This window comes from Heloderma suspectum, chromosome 1 (genome assembly GCF_057233095.1).
Source record: "Heloderma suspectum isolate Gila_16-S chromosome 1, 16-S_ref, whole genome shotgun sequence".
NCBI classification, from domain to species: Eukaryota; Metazoa; Chordata; class Lepidosauria; order Squamata; family Helodermatidae; genus Heloderma; species Heloderma suspectum.
The window spans coordinates 110,722,300-110,735,233 of NC_139458.1; the positions used below are offsets into that span (position 1 = coordinate 110,722,300).

The following is a 12,934-nucleotide window of genomic DNA, read 5'->3' on the forward strand; positions in this document are numbered from 1 at the left end:
CCGTAAAGCTGTTAGGTTAACCATTTATGGCTGCATTTAGGTTAATCTAACAACTTTACGGCCGCAAATGGCATCCACTACACCATTTGCATCCCTGTTTTTTCACACGATTATTAAAAACTTACTTTTTACCCTGGCTTTACCCAACCATTAACTTATCTTAATATTATCGTGATTGTATAATGATGTATTGCTTTATAATTTGTTGTAAACTGCTTTGGGATTTTTAAAATGGGAAGCGGTATATAAATATTGTTTTAAAAATCGCAGTATAACATAAGGACATTAATGGAATTAAAGTGTGTGCCTTCCATTTAAGCTACAGGTGAGACAATTATAAACAGAGGGTAGATGAAACTAAATTAAGATTTTATCTTTTTTCTCTCTCTAAACTTCCAATTATTTTAAAAGAAAATACTATGCTTGTTTTATCCCTTATGTAGATCCCTATGTGAAGGTTTCTCTAATGTGTGAAGGGAGACGACTGAAAAAGAGGAAGACTTCCACCAAGAGGAATACCCTCAATCCTGTTTACAATGAAGCCATAGTCTTTGATGTCCCTCCAGAAAACATTGACCAAATTAACTTGTCTATAGCCGTTATGGATTATGACCGGTGAGATATAGCAGTTGCTGGGGAGCACGACCGGGAGGGTGCTATTTCGCTTGTGTTCTACTTGAGGGTTTCCCATGGGCAGCTGGTTGGTCACTGTGTGAACAGAATGCTGGACAAGATGGACCCTTGGTCTGATCCAGCCTGGCTCTTCTTATGTTCTTCGATATCAGGACATCTGTTAAGAATAATAAGCTTAGACTCTAACCCAATGACAGTAGTTGGAACATAGGAAACCATTGGTCCATCTAGCCCAGCACTGTCAACACTCACTGGCAGCAGCTCTCCATGGTTCCAGGCACAATTCCTTCCTAGACCTACCTAGAGATTAAACATGGGACCTTCTGCATGCAGAGCATGAGCTCTACCACTGAGCTGTACCACTGAGACCCTCTTCTGTGATTGCAGGAACATAGGAAGCTGCCCTAGACTAAGTTAGACCATTGATGCATCTAACTCAGTGTTGTCTACACTGGCTATCCGCAGCTTTCCATCATTTCAGACAGGGGTTGGAGATGCCAGAGATTGAACCTGGGTCCTTTTGCATGAAAACCATGTGTACCACCACTGAGCTATGATTCCTCCCCATTTTTTCTAGTCCTCTTGGTTGCACATTCTTAAAACCTCACAAAGGAGAAGTCAGAGGGTTATATCCAATGTTAGTCCTACTTAGAGTAGACCCATTGAATTGAATGGGGCTTAAGTTAGTAGTCATGACTAACAAGCCCCATTAACTGAATGGATCAACTCTAAGTAGGACTAACTTTGGATACTGCCCAGAATATCCTACTGGTTCCCCTGGCAGATTGCCAGGGGGGGCGGGATCTGCCAGGGGCACCAATAGGGAATTCTGACTTGTCCTTTTCTGAGGTTTCAAGGATGTGTAGTGAGAAGACTAGACAAAATGGGGAGGGACCATAGCTCATTGGTAGAGCAAAAAGCAAATACTAGGCTCAGAAGAGGAATTTTCCTCAGGACAACAGCAGGGGAGGAAAGGGTTAGATTTCTTCTAGTTTGGTCCTTAAATTATTCTCCCCCCCCCCCCAATTTGGAGGGGGGTTTGAATTACATAATTCTTGAATGTAAAATTTTAAGAAATAAATATGATTGAACATTTTCACAGTGTAGGTCACAATGAGGTCATTGGAGTCTGTCAAGTAGGCAACGATGCAGAAAGCCTTGGGCGGGACCACTGGAACGAAATGCTCTCTTACCCTCGAAAACCCATTGCTCACTGGCATCTGCTTGCAGAGGTAAGGCTCCTTTATCTCACACTCTGGTGGATGCTCGTAAAAACGATACTAGTAGTGGAGAAAGTACTTTTTTTCCAATCCAGAATCCATTTGCATAGACTAAATCCTGTTAAGACACATTGGAATCCAGATACTTAAAGCGAGATTGATGTAGAGTACAAGTAAAATCTGGTCCTCAGAGATTTCCTTCTTAGTCAATGTAAAATACTTCCAACTTAAAGTAAAATCCAGATATTATGCATAGGAGGGTTTTTAAAAAAAGATCTAAAACTTTGAATCAACAGTGTAGTTTATACTGTTTGGGATGTTTGCATGCACAGCATCCTGGTGTGCTGGATTGCATCTTTCTTTTAAGGAGATAGTATCCACTGGATTACATATATGGAGAAAAAATGAAAAGGGATTATTGTTATGTCTATATACAAAAGAGAAATATGGCTTATAACCATGTAATAGTGTAATTCCACTACAGTCTCCAGAGGGATGTCAAATTATGTTGAAATTAAAAGTATCCTCAGAGATTAGGACACGCAGTCAAAACCTCTCCTCAAGTTACAATTAGATTCCTTTGTTTCTTTTGTCTTTATTTAGGGCCCTATTGAGCAGAAATGTTATGCAGGCCTTCTGCGCATGGATGGCTGCCGAAGAGGCTTCCTCACTCTTTTAACCTATTCAGCAGAAATTTGGCATTCCTGTTGAACCCTTTCTTAGCCATTTTCTCAGGGGCCATTCCGCAGAGAGTCCAAAGGGGTAAAGACATCCCTTTAATTCCATTATTTGACCCTCGCTCCTTTCCCAGCCCCAGAAGATATTAATTCCAAACCACAAGATGCAAAACTTTGTTTGTTAGATACAAATGTGTATTTTTTTGTTTCTGTAGTTTAATTCTAACATAGTTACCCATGCCTATCAGTAAAACCCATGTTGTCATCTATTCCCCTTAAATGAATTGCATTGTTAGCCATGTTGTCTCAATCCAGGCGATGACCCACATTCATGTGCATTTTTGAGATTCATGGAAAATAATGTTATTTGATGACGATGATGATGATAGATGGGAAAGATGGACTTGTCTTGTTTTATATTCCTTGTTCCACTCTCCATTAGTCCACCAGTCATACTATTAGTAGGCAGTTTTTACATTCATAATGTATGAACTGGAATGTAATAGTGATATGAAAGTTTTAGTAGGTTGTGTGTCTCGTTCCTTTCAACCATCGTTAGCAATTACGAGATGGCCCATGCAAAGCCTGATAGAGCAATACTACACTAGTACTGTGCTTCTGTAATTTATCACACAGTTTATTTTAAAAGCTATGTAGGGGCCCGCTACAGTAAAACACAACTGCATGTTACACCACCACCCTCATAGCATTTTGAGAATTTGTATTTTAAGGGTTGTTCGAAGTCTGTAATTAGATTATATCAGTTGGAAACAAGTACAATTAAGGAAACAAAATAGATAAAAATGGTGCCTGATATTAGACCTATCATAGTAGTTTTAAAACAATATGTGAGCAAGTTTGTGAGCCTTGTCTTTCATCACCATGTGTTCCAAAGAAAAGCAACAGTAAAATGGGTTTGTGTTAGGCCAGACTTGTTGTGGTTTTATTCAGAGGAGGCGGGTGGCTCTGAAGTCAGTGGGGCGGTGAATCTGCTCCGGGTTTCAGTCAAACTCTAAAGGAGCTATTCAAGGTTGGATAGCTCCTTCAGAATTCTGACTGGTTCTGACTGAAACCCAGAGCAGATTCATTGCCCCACTGACATCATCGCCACCAGCCTCCACTGGTTTTATTACATGATAGTCTTTGACCAGATTTTGTAATTTAGATTACAATTTGTTTGGCCTAATTCAAATTTGTTACATTTACTTTGCAGCACTGTTCCTAAAGGGTTTGAAAAACCTGAACCCCAGGTCATCAGAGAGCCAGTGTGGTGTAGTGGCTAGAGTGCTGGACTGAGAGTCGGGAGATCCGGGTTCTAGTCCCCACTCGGCCATGGAAGCTCACTGGGTGACTTTGGGCCAGTCACAGACTCTCAGCCCAACCCACCTCACAGGGTTGTTGTTGTGAGGATAAAATGGATGAGGAGGATTATGTATGCTGCCTTGAGTTCCTTGGAGGAAAAAAGGCGGGATATAAATGTAATAAATAAATAAATAAAATCTCCCTTTGGGAAAGGCCAAATAAACTATAGTCCAATTAGCAAATCTTGGAGAGAGACTTCCAACACAGCAGCAACACCTCATCTGGGAAACAAATCCCTTAAGCAAACAAATCCCTTAAGCACTTTTTACATGGCACGCGAAGATTATTATAAACCAAAATGTGGAATGGCTATCAACCTCCTAATGGAAAATATGCAGTCAAATACATCTTTGTTACCTTTTTTTAAGGGTGAGGAGTTGTGTGTTTTTGTTACTCAGATTCTGAAAAGCTAGCATTGACGATATCTGATATCCTCAATAACGTGCAGCGCTGTGTGTAAGATAAAGAAAAGAGCAAAAAGAAATTTGAAATTCCCAGTAATTCTGATGTTGGGAACACTGTCTAGTCACTAAAGATCTTAGAGTAAATGTTTATATTCAGTTTGTGATTCCATAGTAAGTTTTCAAATAGTTGCTTCAAGTTTGTGAAATGAATCATCCCTATAATTATAACTTAATCTTGTCCTGTTACCATATACATTACAAATTGGCATCTGCAATGAATGATTAGCCAGATATTTAGCCAACTTGCATAGCAGTATGGTAGAACTTGAAATCCCCCTCCCCACAGATTTCAGATTGGACTCAACCCTTTTTGGCAGTGGGATGCTGGAAAGGTCAGGAATTGTATTTCCCGTGCTTCCATGCTGCCATGAGTGTTTGCAGCAACATCCAGGCCTGATGAAGCCTGAGATTCTGTAGTTGCTCCAACCCCTCCATATTACCCCCAACTGCATTGATTAATTTGGTAAAAGTGGCAGGAGCAGGAAGAACTCATAGCAGGAAGGTATCTAGGCTCATCACCTTTCTGACAGCATCATAAGGATGACATCATGCAAACTACATTGTCCAAATTTTAACCAGCCCCATTCCAAAACAGTTGTGTCTGCTCCTGCCCATCACGGCTAAGATCAATGAAGCTGTAAGGCTTGCAAATGATTTTCACACCCAGGTTTTCCTTCAGCCATAGTTTTCCAAATCAGAGAATAAAATAATGGCCATTATAGAGAACACATAATTTTACAGCATGATTCTCATGAAATTAGATACCTAGGCAGTTGGTACCTTTTATGGTAGGCCACATGAATACAAAAATGGTAATGAGTTGTGCTGAAATACCAAGCAATTTAAAGTAAACAGAAGGAGCTATTTTTGTTATAACATATTCAAACTAAATATATAGGCTCAATAAGCAACACTAAGTAGTTTTCCAAGGACATAAGAAAAGATTAATTCATGTATCATAGTTCTCAAGTTCTCCTTTTGATGGACATCCCTTTCTCATACACTTTTTAATAGCTTTCCTGCTTTCCCTTATTGACTTTGCTGCTACATGTCAAAGTCCCGAGTGAGATTTTGTCAAACGCAGGATGCTTCTCCCAGTGAGAATAGAGAGGAACATGAGAGGAATAGTCATTGCTCTTTGCAGATGTTTTCACTGTATAAGCATCTGTGAAGAATATATTCACTTGTTGATACTGTGGGGAGTGCTCCATATTATTAGTACCCGTAGCTAATAGTTCTGCCTTACATTTAAACAGTTGTCAATAGAAACAAGTAACACAATGGGTCAGATCCAGACCTGTGAACAAAAGAGTTCCTTCTGTGTGCAGAAGTGAATTAGATCCAACGGAGGCTCCTGGTCTGCTAACTGAACACTTCCACTGGCAAAAGAGTGGGGACGATTTTTGCTGATTTCCTCTGTAGTCCCCAGTGCCACTTTCCATGCTATTATGGAAAGTCCACACCCCAATCCTCCAGTACAGATTTTCAGGCACATAGGGGTAGGGTGAATAGGTGAGAAAACTTTTGCCCCCCCTTTGGATCCAACCCAATGTGAGTAGCACAACTAACACAGAAAAGGACTGTAATAAAATACTTGGCATTTTATATAAAATGTAGTCAGGTGCTGAACTTTTAAAAGAAAAGTAAGGATTCTGGTCTTTAGTTAGACAAAAATAGATTCTGTAGCTTTTAAGATCTTAGGCTGAAAAAATGACCATTTCATAACTGAAATGAATGGAATACTTGCATTTAAAAATATATTCTTTCTCCTTTGGAAAGACAAGAATAAAATAATTGAGAATAGGAAAACACTAGGAAACATTTTTCCCACTTTGGGAAAGCATATTTCCCAAGAAGGAAAGCATTTTCCCCACTTTGGGGCTGGTTGGTTGGTTCGTTGGGTGTGTGATGCAATATCCTGAACGGAATGAAAGTCAGTCGGAGACACTTTTTGGACATTATTTTCCAGATGTCACCACTGTACATGATGAGATGGATTGCAGGCTTCTGTCCCCCTGCTCTTCCCTCACTTGCATATATTACATGTTGAAGTGCAATCCTATATGTGTCTACTTAGAAGAAAATAGTTCTCAGAAGAAGGTTAATTCCACTAACCCATTGAGTTAGTGGAACTTATTTCCAAGTAAGTGAATATAGGATTGCAGCCTAAGCTGGAGGAATCTCATGTTTATTTGAACTCGGGATCTTCTCTGATCCTGGGTGCAATATGTAAGGTCAAGGGAGATCCTGTGTTTTTACTTAATGTGGGCTACACAATATCCACAGCCAAAACCTCCTGGTTCGGACTTTATCATCCATTTTCAGAAATCTGTTCAGACATTTTGAATGTGTAGTTAGAACACATGCCAAAAATGTACTCAGCTTTGATTGCTTAAACGTTTTAGCCAACGTTAGCAAAGAACATCCTTTTTAATGCACCTGGATTTTCAAAAAATATAAGCAAGCATGAAGTATAGTGACAGTTTTCGTCTTCTGTCATGAATGAATCTCCACTATGACAAAATCTGTACTTGGGCAAAACTCCCGTTAGGCCAATGGAAGCTGACTAGATTGATTTTGGACAATTGTTATTTCTTTTTGGCCTCACGTTGCTCCCAATATTTACTGTAACACTACTACAAATTGTTGTGTTATTTATTATTCATTTAAAGAAGGGTAGGCAGCCTGCACTCTAAGGACCACACGCAGCCTGTGGCTAATTTCATGTGCCCTCTGCAAGTGATCAGTTCAGACCTCTGGCAAGAATGATCTGTCCCTCCTCCAACAGCTCACTGCACAGGGTGGTAGAGGGAAAGAAAAAGAGAGAAGTTAGTGTCAGAAAGATAGAGACAAAAGGGCTGGCCTCACCCACTACCAGCATCCTCAGAGATGATAAGACCATCAATGGCTACTAGTCCTCATGGCTATATGCTTCCTGCAGTATCAGAGACAGTATGCCTATGGGCACCAGTTGCTGGGGAACATGGGTGGGAGGGTGCTGTTGTGCTCATGTCCTGCTTGTGGGGTTCCCGTGGGCAGCTGGTTGGCCACTGTGTGAACATAGTGCTGAACGAAATGGGCCCTTGGTCTGATCCAGCATGGCTCTTCTCACATTATTATGTAGCCACCAACAGATTACCCTTGAAGGAATGGGACCTTGAACAGAAAAAAAGGTTCCCCACCCCTGATTTAAATGTTTCTCTTTTGCCTTTCCACTATTTAGGTCTTCAAGGTGGCTAACCAACATAATTTAAAATAGCATAAAATGCCAGCAATAAAACAAATCAAATAAACAATGAAACAAATAACCCAGCCTAAAAACAAATAGCTAACAAACAAACATTTAGCAGATATTAAGAGTAATAACAAATGACTTGCACACAAAGAATTGTACTTAGGTGTTAGCTCAGTCCCTGGTAACCTATAAGATCCCATAATAATTTGTTCAACTGAGAACTGTTAGTAAATGAACCCCAAATTTATCCTTGCATACTGACCGCTTCTCGTTTAGTTTAATCCAGCTAATTCGAATTGAGTACAATCTTGAGTGAGATATACATGCTTTTAATAAAGCAATACAATTAACAGTAAATCGATAAAATAATTCTTTAAAATGGGGTTATTTCCAGTGTACGTATTCTGTATTTGCATGAAAAGGGTTATCCCAAATAGCAGATAGAGGCCTCAGTCCACAGAATGTTGTGAACAGCAGCACCCAGCAGGTAGAATTCTGTGGGCAAGGGTCTGCAGGAGAAGCCACACCCTTGATAGAACAAGGCAATAATACCTGTCAAGTATCTATCTTGGTCTAGTACAGGAGTAGTATCGGATACTGCCCTCAGTCAAATGACACCTTTATTAGACCAATCCATAGAGTACCACTTGTACCTGTCAAAACGGGCTCTAGCTCACAGATGTTTATGCCACAAAATATAAATGTGTTGATCTTTAAGGCACAATAATACCTTATGTTGGTTTTGGTGAAACAAACTAACATAGCTCCCTCTCTAATATATCCGGAATGCATTATGCGAGCTTTTGAGCAATTATCCGAGCTCTCCCATATAAGGAGGTACACATTTTGTTAGAACTTTGCAAGTCCTATTACATAATAAGCATTTGTCAGCATCTGCATCCCTTTTCACAGTTCAGTTCATTTCAATGGTATTTGTTCCTCTTCAGATTCCTCCTTTTAAAATACAAATAAACTGTGCAGTTATAACTTTTTACCCATGCAAGCAGGCAAACCTGGGATGAGTGTTCTCCAATCAGGGTCCCAGTAGTCAGTTGTTGGAGCTGGGATTAGGAATCTGGGCAGAAGTTAGAGCTGGAGTTTCAACTGGAAGGAGAGAAATAATAGTGGCCACTGTGTGAGACATCTCCAGATGTTTGTTTACCCCATTTGCACGAAGGTTAACATCTCTTCATGAGGTTCTAATCTGTACCCTAAGAAATCAAGAAGTGGGGCAGTAACGAGGTGACAAAGCCCAGGATGAGGTGGGGGCGGCACCAGTTTGTCATGCTATTTTCAGTGACAGATCATGCGTGACACTGGCCTGGTGCACTAGGGATGGGAGAGAAATGCGCTGGGTTTGCATTTTAATATGTACCGACCTAATTCACACTTCCCAAACTAATATGCAAACTAAAACGCAATTACCCTTCAGTTTTCGTACTTCTCTAGAATTTTGCAATGCAGTTTTCCAATTAAAAAATACAAAAATCATTACTGATCAGCAATAACGCTATAACTGTAATGCCTGGATCACAGCTCAGGGAAAGCCTGCATAAAGATATAGGTTTTAAGGAGACATCTAAAAATTAGAACTGTAGATGCCATCTGATGTCAGTTGAGGATGGCACTGCAACACCAGATGCTCTGTTACTAGTGCTCTTAAGCAGAACTTCAGAACTATGTGGCACCATCAAAAGTAGTCTCAGAGACCAGGCAGGGATATAAGGGGTAGGTGATCCCTAAGCTAATTTGGTCCCAAGTTGTTTAGGGCTTTACCTGTTAACAAAAAGAGCTTACGTTAAACTTGGCCCAGTAATTTATTGACAGCCTTTGCAATTCTTTTAGCAAAGGTGTTACATGCTGTCAAAAGGAGGCCCCTTTCCAACAGCCTTGCAGTTGCATTTGCACCAGTTGCAATTTCCGGAGCAAACCTAGGGATAGCCCCACATAGAGCACATTGCAGTAATCTAAACCACCATGCCCAAGCTATCACATCCAGGCTGGCATACCAGCTGAAGGTGGTAGTTTGGGGTTGTCCTCACACCTAATTATTTAAAATGTTATAACTGCGGCTCAGTCTACTTCTGTATTAATTTTGTTTAATTTTGGCATTAACCACCAAGGGATGGAAGGGGCGTGGTTACCAAAGGAATGAGCTCAGTTTTCCTTTAAGTATTTTTGGTTTGCAATGAACACTCATAAAAACACTCTTCACAATTCCTTTAAAAGTGAAATCATATCATTGGACAGCACCCATTAAATGATATCAAAGATTATAGGTGCACTTCTGAAATATCAGACAGTGGGGGAAGAAGACAAGTCAACCTAAGCTGGGGGGAACGATTTTAGGCTACAGGACTCGGTGGAATACTCATTTTAGAGTTCTCTTTTTCTCAGCATGCTCCTGTTCAGGACCACTTAGATTTTTTTATAGCATAGCTAATGTAATGGGGAAGGGAGAAAAGTTAAAAGTAGGCATGATTTAAATTTGGCCAAAACAGGCTGGAATGTTCTGAATTATCACAGTGTTCTTTCATTCTGTCAAGAGCAATGTACTATAAAATGACTGTACCCCAGAATAAAATTGGAAAATAATGACGCCGCTATCCATGGAGAAAGACTTCTGTCATACAGTCCATTTTTATGAAATAACTTGTTCTCTGAAAAACCACAACAGAATAGTAATTCTTACCCCCGCAAAAAAAAAGTGGGAGTGGAGAGGCACTAATGTCTGTTACCCTTTGGCTTCCATGGTCATTAATGGTTGCTGCCTTCCTCATAAGTGTGCTTCAGATTATCCACACACACAAAATTAAAAAAGAAATTAGTTGTTCCCAAATGAAGTGTGGTGTAAATGGAACTTTGCATTCCATGAGGCATATCTTCGGGTATTGCATTAAAAGATGATTTCTAATGCAGTGGGTTGGGCAAGGAACAACAGCTGGAAGCACGCCAGGGTCCTGCAATTCTCTCAAAGGGCCTCCGTCTCCATGAAGGAAAATGAACTATATAAATCCAAATGACTATGATGGGACCACACTCAGGAAGGATAACAACATGGATGCACACCTCAGCTGCTAAATAGGCTAACAAACTCGATACAGACAAGGCATGTATAGAAGATGGACTGTAAGAATCTGGGTTCTTTTATCTGTTCATTTTTTTTTTATTTATTTATTTACTTACTATTTCTGTTTTTCTCTGGCCAATACAGAGTGAACCATTTATCAGTGCTACAGTGTGCGTGTAGCCACTTGGCAAGCAGGCTGTCTGTATAACCTTGCCAGATGAGAAAGAGAATTGCACTACCTTTCCACACCTGATTGAGGAGGTGGAGTAGTAGAACTCTCCTGACAAGTTGGGAGGATAATAGCACAACTAGCTTACCAAGTCTTTACAGGCTCACTGTGATCTCAATGTCCATGGCTTGGTAAATGGTTATCTGTATTCATGAATAATCATCTCTCAAACTGGAATGTTTTATTCAGTTGCATGCTGGACAGTCATCCTCCTTCATTTTTATTTAATGCTCATCACAAAAGTATATAAAGAGAGGCCCTTGTTATTTAGATATGACTTTGCTTTTATGACACACAAACATTGTATTATACTTTAATATTTGTTGTTCAATGAGTAGTCCTTGTACATCTATGTTCAGTGTCTAATTTTGGAGCGTAAAGCTACATCCTTGTCAGGGCTTTGTCAGTTTGGTGGACTTTTTTCTCTTTGTTATATAGAAGTAATGCATGATTCATTTACAGTAACAGTTTGAGGGATGAAATAAACTTACATTTCTTAATTTTATAAAAAGTACAACATTCTTATAAACACAAGTAAAATGTACTGTGGTTTTATTTATATAGATCTAGTCTGTACAAGCAATTTTGTTCTTAATAAAATGACGTAAGAAATTGTGCCATTGTAATTTATGCCTATTTTGTATTTATATATTAAAGTTAAAGTGAATGTTTAAAGAGCTCATATTCGGTGCTTAAAAGTGTTTTAATTCCATGTTCCCTGATAGCAACCTGTGGGGTACTTTTCTATGGTGCAAAGGCATAAATTAATGCTGGAAGCAAAATAAGCAAGTGCCTTATGCAACTAGGAGCGGACAATACAACAAATACATTATTTGGGTTCCCCATTGGAATGAAAATCTGCAGGATAAAGAACAGTTTCTGCAGAGTTAAGTATTATTTCCTTAAGCACCACCGAGCAATTTAAGGGCAGTATTGTGATTTGGCTCACCCACCCACCATGTTTCACATTTTAATGTAATTTTTCAAAGTGACAGAGTATAATTTTCTTGTTTAAATGAGTAAGACTGACTTTCTATCTGCCAATGTGTGACATGTCATTCAGGCAAATGGTTAGGTGTGCTCAGATAGAGTGTGGTCATGCATTGAGAAAAGAATTGGGAATAACTTGGACTCATTTTGAGCAAACTTATACACATTTCTTTTATTCACCAAAAGTCATTACACAAACTCAGTGAGATTAATGCTGAAATCTCATGCACGCTTACTTGAGAGTAAATCCCACAAACTCAGTGGTACTAACTTCTGAGTAAACATGCTTAGAATTAGGCTCTAGAGCCCAGGTCATAAGAAAGATTTTCTAGAGACTTCTGCAAGATTCCTCTGATAGATCAACATAAACGTACTATATCATTCACTCATTCTGAAAGCTCCTTGACCATCCAGTGGGTTGCACAAGTATCATCGGGGGACTACATTATTTTATGAGACATTCACACTACACTCCCATGTGTATTTGTTTCTTGGAAGTGTTTGCTAGTATCTTCCGGAGGTATCAATTTCATAGATCAGTTTATAGGAATATAGGAAAAATGAACACTAATGTATGTTCCTACAAAGCTAGGTCTTCACTTCATTATATCTAACCAAGCTGTGTTATGCTCTCTTTCCAGGAATTTTTTATTCCAGTCTGGTGGAAATTTTGCACACTCGCATGACTACAAGTGAACACTCTAACTATAAATACAATGTCCCCACGTGCATTGTGATGTGAGCAGGGACCTTCTCAGTGTACAGGATGCCCCACTGACTTCACTGTATATTTCTTAGAATACTGAAGTGAATATGATGGCCCTGACAGATGAGAAAGGTCCACATGTACGTTCAAACCCTGCATCAGGAAGTGAAGACTACATAGGTGCCAGTAGCTGTGATGCAGAACTTACTCATATGCCAAGTGCTCTCATGGCCAATTATTGCCAAGTATGGCAGGTGGAGCCACTTCTGTGGCCATAGGCAGCAGCTAGAGAATCTCAATTTTGACCTCACATGATTGCATTACTGATTCTGTCATTGCTTTGAAGTG

At 39.6% G+C, this 12,934-nt stretch overlaps 1 protein-coding gene across 2 annotated transcripts in view; it reads left to right on the top strand.

The window, feature by feature from the left end:
• The window catches only part of SYT9 (synaptotagmin 9), a 165,318-nt gene extending 153,753 nt beyond the window's left edge, over positions 1-11,565 (top strand). The window contains exons 5-7 of one of the 2 annotated variants that reach the window (XM_084828212.1): positions 444-615; positions 1,736-1,865; positions 10,511-11,565. In XM_084828212.1, the coding sequence (XP_084684338.1) occupies positions 444-615; positions 1,736-1,865; positions 10,511-10,585 (377 nt within the window). In that variant the 3' untranslated portion in view covers positions 10,586-11,565. Of the gene's footprint in view, positions 1-443; positions 616-1,735; positions 1,866-2,456; positions 4,049-10,510 lie in introns of those variants that run through there. The other variant, XM_084828204.1, reaches the window with a different exon arrangement.
• The last annotated feature ends 1,369 nt before the right edge of the window (positions 11,566-12,934 follow it).